This window comes from Limanda limanda, chromosome 8 (assembly GCF_963576545.1).
Source record: "Limanda limanda chromosome 8, fLimLim1.1, whole genome shotgun sequence".
Taxonomy (NCBI): Eukaryota; Metazoa; Chordata; class Actinopteri; order Pleuronectiformes; family Pleuronectidae; genus Limanda; species Limanda limanda.
In genome coordinates this window covers 1058885-1066267 of record NC_083643.1, presented here as the reverse complement: position 1 = coordinate 1066267, position 7383 = coordinate 1058885, and the positions used below count along the sequence as shown (strand labels likewise).

The 7383-nt window shown below is 43.7% G+C and overlaps 1 protein-coding gene across 1 annotated transcript; it reads left to right on the top strand.

Moving 5' to 3' along the window:
• The first annotated feature begins 760 nt into the window (after positions 1 to 760).
• LOC133009805 (tRNA-dihydrouridine(20) synthase [NAD(P)+]-like) lies at positions 761 to 4037 on the top strand. The gene is made up of 11 exons (XM_061077343.1): positions 761 to 889; positions 959 to 1004; positions 1133 to 1224; positions 1307 to 1350; positions 1702 to 1762; positions 1835 to 1882; positions 1972 to 2037; positions 2360 to 2430; positions 2564 to 2650; positions 3301 to 3404; positions 3512 to 4037. The coding sequence occupies exons 1-11, from the start codon at positions 770 to 772 to the stop codon at positions 3562 to 3564; spliced, it is 792 nt and encodes a 263-aa protein (XP_060933326.1). The 5' UTR covers positions 761 to 769; the 3' UTR covers positions 3565 to 4037.
• Positions 4038 to 7383: the final 3346 nt, after the last annotated feature.

The window sequence follows — 7383 nt, the reverse complement described above, 5'->3', positions numbered from 1 at the left end:
TAGTCTGTGATTATTTGTGCATAAGTGTGTGAATACAGCTGGATTATGATTGCCTGTGCTCGAACTTAGAAGCCTTCACTGTTTATTAAGTAATCGTTAATATTAAAATATAGACATTATTCATTTGACATTTATCATTATGAGACTGATAATTATAGCTTGACATCGTTGGTCCCTGGAAACCAGGGTGGTGCCCCCCTTTCTCAATTATTAATATAGATAGTATTATTCTTAAATTGATAATTTTATTGTTTTTGACTAATTATTTTCATCATTCTTGGTTGATAACCTTATCATTGTTAATTGATAGCTTGTACTTTCTAATTGATAATTCCTATTTTCTCATTAGTGGTTTTATTGTTATTTGATTACTGATCATCTTCAATTAATAATTTAATTATTTTTGATAGATAATTTTTATTATTTTAATAATCACATTTCATGATTATTAATAATTAGCCAACGTCAAGTCTACTCCTATTGCACAACACCTCTGTGTCCTCTGGTTCCTCTGTGTCCTCTGTGTCCTCGTCTCCTCTGTGTCCTCTGTCCTCTGGTTCCTCATGTCCTCTGTGTCCTCGTGTCCTCTGTGTCCTCTGGTTCCTTTGTGTCCTCTGTGTCCTCTGTGTCCTCTGTGTCCTCTGTGTCCTCTGTCCTCTGTGTCCTTGTGTCCTCTGTGTTCTTGTCTCCTCTGTGTCCTCTGGTTCCTCATGTCCTCTGTCCTATGTGTCCTCTGTGTCCTGGTGGACAGGAGGACGGACTCTTCACGATGGCAGCAGGCAGGCTGAGCTTCAGGAACATCACCGCCCTGGCTCCGATGGTGCGGGTCGGGACTCTGCCCATGAGGCTGCTGGCGCTGGACTACGGAGCCGATGTGGTTTACTGCGAGGTGAGACGGGGGGGGGGGGGTGATGTGTCTCATGGCAGCGTTGTGAACTCTGTCCCCCGTCTGTTTCAGGAGCTGATTGACATCAAGATGGCCCAGTGTCACAGAGTGGTGAACGGTAAGAATCTCCTTCTCTTCCAGTGTCTTCAGGACCAGTTCCCATGTGGTTTCTGTCCCTCACTGAGACGAGAACCTGCTGTAGATGCCTTCAGCTCAGATCTCAGTCTTTGTGCCGTGTTCCGTCAGAGGTTCTGCACACGGTGGACTTCGTGGCTCCGGACGATCGAGTGGTGTTCAGGACCTGCGAGAGGGAGAAGGGCCGAGTGGTCTTCCAGATGGTGAGACACTCAGGCACTGATGGTTTCTCTGGAACACGCTGCTGCTGCAGAGCCAGTGAGATTCTTCTTCTTCTCTTTCCAGGGGACGGCCGATCCAGACCGAGCGCTGACCGTGGCTCGACTCGTGTGAGTTCACTGACGCATCTCCAGCACAAACCGAACAGAGGAGAAGAAGAAGCTGGAGCTGCTTCCAGCTTTCAAACAACACACCTAGGATTTATCAGTCCTGTCAGAACACAGATTATTATCATGAAGATCTTTTCTCTGAGAAAACAATTCATATTTTAAAGAACGATTTCTTCCTTGGGTCGTTTTTGTGTAAACCTGCCGACAAGTTGAGGTCGAGATTTCTTGTAGAAAGATGAAATTAAAGGACAAAGCATTTAGAAAGAAATGTCAAATAATTAGAGAATAAAAAATTAACGTATGAAAGTAATTGTTGTGTTATTGTCTGAAGTTGTGAAACTTGTGGCTCAGGGAGAAGGACGTGGCCGCCGTGGACGTGAACATGGGCTGTCCGAAGGAATTCTCCACTAAGGTGAGCTACTGTCCACCGACCTCCTGCTGTGACCTCTGACCTCACTGACCTCTGACCTCTGCTGTCCTGCAGGGCGGGATGGGAGCTGCTCTTCTCAGCGACCCTGACAAGATCGAGGCGGTACGTTATCCACTCAAATATCAATCGTATCATATATGGATGAAAAAGACAATTCTTTAGTGTTTCAGTTTCCTGCCTCTGATCCTCAGATCCTCAGGAAGCTGGTCACAGGCGTTTCCATCCCAGTGACGTGTAAGATCCGGATCCTTCCTTCGGTAAGAAACAAAGAACCGTCTCTTCATAGCTTCCTTCTCGACCCCGACGACACATTCATTCTATTGTTCTTCGTTAGTTACAGAATTAGGAATAGAACTAGAAGCTCAGAATATAGAATGAAGACATTGACTGAAGTTTGTTTTGATCTTTGATTTAAAGTTAGCGACTGCCTGAGCCTTATTGTTGTTTCTGTTAAGTGTATTTTACAAAGTGTTTTTTAAATCTGTCTACTTTCATGTTTGTTTCCTTCTGTAGATAATAAATATATTATTTAACCCACAATTGCAACTAAAAGTTGACTGTTGATAACTCTGGTTCCAGTTGGAGGAAACGATCCGACTGGTTCAGAGGATCCAGAGGACGGGCGTCACTGCTGTTGCCGTCCACGGCCGGTAAACCACTTCTCCTCAGACAGAGATATTAATATTAGTTTAAAAGGATCTGAAGTTAGATATTATTTCCATGTGTTGGAGTGAAGATATGAATATAACAGTGACCTGATGTGACCTCTGCTGATGTGTTCAGGTTGAAGGAGGAGCGTCAGAGACACCCGCTCCACTGTGACTACATCCAGGCCGTCGCTCGGGCTGTTTCCATCCCCGTCATCGCCAAGTAAGGTCACCGCGGCTCTGATGAGCAGCAGCAACATGAACTCGTCTGCTCCTGGTTCAGACTCGTCGTGGCAATTTCATACAAACCCACTCGAGCCGACGAGGAACGAGACACAACTTCTCTTACAGTATTGTCGCACTTTAATGCTCAGAGCATGATGCATACAACAAAGGTTAGTTTGTAATATGCACAGCGATGGGAAGCAGTTCTTTGTCTTTACACATTTGGCTCCTCCCTCCAACTCTGGTTGGGGTTGTTACAAAGTCAAAGGTCGGGATCTTCTGATGAAATCTAAACAACGATGCCTAGTTAAAGCAATCAGTCCACGATTCATTCAGTAGAACAGGATACAGCAGGATCAAGGTTACAGTGTATGAGATTCAATCAGGATCAATCAAAGGGGAAATAAACATGATCATATTGTGGTCACATGTTACATTTCCCTTCCAGACTTTAACCCGTTAATTAACTCTGAGGTTTGTGAAATCAATAATCTGCAGCTCGTCCCTCTTCAGGTTTTACCCCGAATGAGACGGTCAACATGTTTTTATTGTTTAATTTCTGTAATATTCGTCTTGCTTCAAGGAGGAACTAGCTTTAAGAATTTAAATATAAATCGTTAATTTTCTCTATGTTGTTTCTCCGTTCAGACGTTCGGGGAGAAGCTTCTTGGAATGTTCTCCGTCATCATGCCCATCTCCGTGGCCCTGTTCACCTTCGGAGGAATCAACGGTTACCTGTTCACCTCCTCCAGGTTAGCCCCGCCTCCTGCCCCGCCCCCTGCCCCGCCTCCTGCCATGTCATGCTGTTGTTTCTGCTCCGTGTGGCCGCTGACGGTTCAGTGGCTGTTTCTGTCCACAGGTTGTGTTTCTCCGGGGCCAGAGAGGGTCACCTGCCGAGCCTGCTGGCCATGATCCACTATAAGTACTGCACGCCCATCCCCGCCCTGCTGTGCTGCGTACGTACAGGCTCCGCCCCCTGGTCCCCCCTGTGTCTTGGAACCAACACGTCTGAGTCAGTGTCTCTGGATGTTCTGGATCTTCTCCTGCAGCTTAGTGGTAAAATGTGTGTAACATGTCAGAGTCCATGTGAGGAACCAGCAGGACAATGTGTGGAAGCTTCCCAGAGAGCGAGTGGACGTGTGGACGAGGTTTCTAACACGTGACGTGAAACTGGAAGAACACAAAGATCTCAGGATGAAGAAGAGGAGCCGGACACGTAGAAGACGAAGACGTCCACTTGGAAACACGAGGAGATTCCAGATCTTCTGGTGATGAGGCCGACGCCGTGTGGAGGAGCTGGAAACAACAACACTGATCTTTCCACAGCAGAGTTTATACGTCATGTCCCGCCTCCTGCTGCTCTACAGGCTCCGCCCCTGCTGCTCTACAGGCTCCGCCTCTCGCCTGGATGTTCCCACATGTTCCTGTTTGAACGAGTCGGACCCGACAACCTGCTGCTGCTTCACAAACACTAACTACAGAGAAAGTCCAGACAACATTTACACAGTGCTGGTTTGAAACAGTCACATGTGATTATTCATATTTTCACACACCTAGTTGTTGTGTGTTGATAAACAACACAACTTCCTTTACACTTGTGTCCAATGTGTCCCAGTGTGTCTCTGAACACTGTCCCGATGTGGTTCCATCACGTTCCGCCCTCAGTGCGTCTCAGGTGCATCTACAGTCTGATCACGTTTTAATGCAGCTGTGAACTTCTGCTGAGTTTTGCTGCAGTTTGAATTACTCATAACGATTTTCCTCCAAAAGGAAAGTTTGCAAAGTTAATTCTGTATTTTGAATCCAAGTCTTTAACAGACCTGGAGTCAGTGTAAAGATCTGAGATCTGCAGTGATATCATTTACTGAAGAAAATCCCGACGCATCCAATCGCTGATTTAAAAAGTATTTTCATCGTCTTATCTCCTAGAACCTGGTTCAATAATCCAAAACCAGGATATGAATCTATGGAGGAATGAACCGTCCTCAGAATCTAAAGAATCTGTCCGATCCTGTGCGTCATGTGACTCCTGGGGATGATGTCATCAGTTTTAATAAATCCAACTGTCTCAGGATGAAGCTACGACGCAGGACTTCTGGAACAATATGTGTAAAGTGACTTGGTGTGAAAAGGCCTTTACTGGGGAAAATGTATATTTAATATTGTTTATTAACTGATTCACCATATTAGACTTTAATATATGTTGCGAGTGCCTATTGTTGTGTGTTTTGCATTTTGCACTTTGGTCTTCTACACAAGTTCCTCTCGTCAGTGAAGGAGCCAGGGGGCGCTGTGTGCCCGAGGCCGAGATCCAGCTTATTAACCGTTAACCCACCAGCTGAGTGTTCATCTGATTTACTGTGAACAGACGTAGAAACTTTCTCACAGGTTATGTTTTTACAAAATAAGAGTCTAATGTTATTAAAGTATGTGACTGAGAGAGAACTGGTTCGTCCGCGTCGTGCCTGAATCTCTCTGATCTCTGACCTGTGATTTAACAGACGTGTCACATGACACATGTTGTTTCTAACTGAGCCCATCGTCTTAGTCCAATAATTATTTTAGTCTTTTACACTGATTTGATAAATAAAAACGAGGATATGTTAAGACAGATTTGTGTGAGACACGTATTTCAAACCACAGCAGTGGATGTTCGTGCTCAGATGTTTGTGTTTGAATGAAAACAGGTTTATTGTGAAAAGAGTTAAAATCCAAACTCACTTGTTTCAGCACAAAACGTCTCTGGTTTTAATTTGTTCTTCTGATTCGAGCGAGTTGAATAAAATCTGTGTCTCAAAACCACGAAGCATCTGAACTGTGTGTAAATCAAAAGTGATTAAAGATGGATGACGTGAAGACTCCCAGGACTGAAGCCAATCGCCCCCTGGTGGCAGACTGCAGTACAGGTCATACACCCCCACCTCCTCCATGTTAACAGATGGGACACGGGCTAAACAAAAACAAAAGAAACTAAATCTGAGTAGAAGTTAAATAAATGTTTAGTCCAGGTGGAAAGGGATGGTTGATTCAGCCCTTAAGACCGGAGTCCGCCGATCTTCTCGCTCTCCATCTTGTCTCGGTTGCATGTGTATCCTCCAACACACACACACACACACACGTGTCTCCTCACAGGTTCCCTGATCGTGGAACCTCTTCAAGCATGTAAAGCACTTTTCAACAAACTCTGGGTATTGCTTTTTAAGTCTTAACATATCTTTGTAACACATGTTTTTTAGCAGCCAAACTTCTTCGCTCTCCTCTTTCCTTTTGTTTGTCCTTTTGCTTCTCTCGAGTCTCCTCCCTCACTTCCCTTTTATACTCTATTATGTGCCTCCCCTTCCTGTCACCTTCGCAGAGGGAAAATCTCTTAAAGGGGAAAGCACTCTCACCTGTCTTAAAGGGAAAGCGTTTTTAGTCAGAAGACTTTTAATATTTCTCCATTAAATTATCTTTAACATGGGTTTTAACTGACTTTAAGTTAATAACATGTATGGATTTTAACCAGTTTCACTTATTTAATTATTTAATGGGCTATTTATCTTTTTATACACTTACAATACATTTTTATATTTATTTATTTCACATTTATCTATATTATAACTATTAAATAAGGGCAACATTAATGTGGACTATTTATTTATTTAGTATACATTGCAATGCATATTTATTTATTTCAAGTATATCTATATTATTACTTTTATAATATGAGAGATATTAATATGGGTTACACACAACGTCCATTATTAACTAAGTACATGATCCTAAGTTTGTTATCTACATCATAACATAACAATAAAACATGAACTGTGAACCAGTTCATCTTCATGGGTATGAACTGGACTTTGAACTGGTTTCAAGAGTGAACTGGTTCCACAGGGAGGAGGAGGAGCCTGAGAACAGGGAGCGGTCAGACTCCATTTTCACCTGGACGAGCAGAAGGAAGGAAAGTGAGCAGGTGAGTGTGAACACAACTTTCTGAAAGTTTTCCTGTGTCACTCTCACACCTGCTGTTAACATCCGTCTGCTGATCACATGACTCTAAGTTTGTCAGTTCACACCTGGTGACAGACGTCATGTGATCGGATCCCAGAGACAGATGTGAACAGCAGGACTGGATCAAAGAGCCTTCAAAGGACTAATTAACAGAGTTAACTCACAGTTTCACTTTTTATCTTCATCTGTTCATCAAGTGTTTAATAACACAACGTGTTTTCACAATCATACGTTACAGCAGTGGTCACCAACCAGTGGAGAGTCTTCACTGTGGATCCCAGTCAAGCTCTGGACTCACTGGCTGAGGTGTGAGGAGCATCGACCTGCAGAGCCAGGTACACACACACACACACACACACACACACACACACACACACACACACACTCACACACACACACACACACACACACACACACACACACACACACACACACTGATGTGCTCTCAGTGTTACTGTCTATAAAGTTCTGTAATTCATTTCCAGCCTTTATGACGTGAAAATGATACTAGATGTTGAGTTTCCTTCTCTTAGTGGCCGGGGGTTGAAGGACACATGAACTTTTACAAGCTTGTATTAATTAACTTTAATGTAGTTGATTGAGTTGAGTGGAGATGAGAAAATGCTCAAGTTGCAAAAATACTTTTTGAGAGAGACAGAGAGAGAGAGAGAGAGAGAGAGAGAGAGAGAGAGAGAGAGAGAGAGAGTGAGACTCTTGTCCTTCCTGAGGTTTCTGATG

Excerpts from the sequence above, each read along its gene's own strand:
- LOC133009805 (XM_061077343.1), top strand. The coding sequence starts at position 770 with ATGGCAGCAGGCAGGCTGAGCTTCAGGAACATCACCGCCCTGGCTCCG. Across the intron at positions 1,351-1,701 it reads CTGACCGTGGCTCGACTCGT|GGAGAAGGACGTGGCCGCCG; the intron begins GTGAGTTCACTG and ends CTTGTGGCTCAG. Across the intron at positions 2,651-3,300 it reads TCCATCCCCGTCATCGCCAA|ACGTTCGGGGAGAAGCTTCT; the intron begins GTAAGGTCACCG and ends TTCTCCGTTCAG.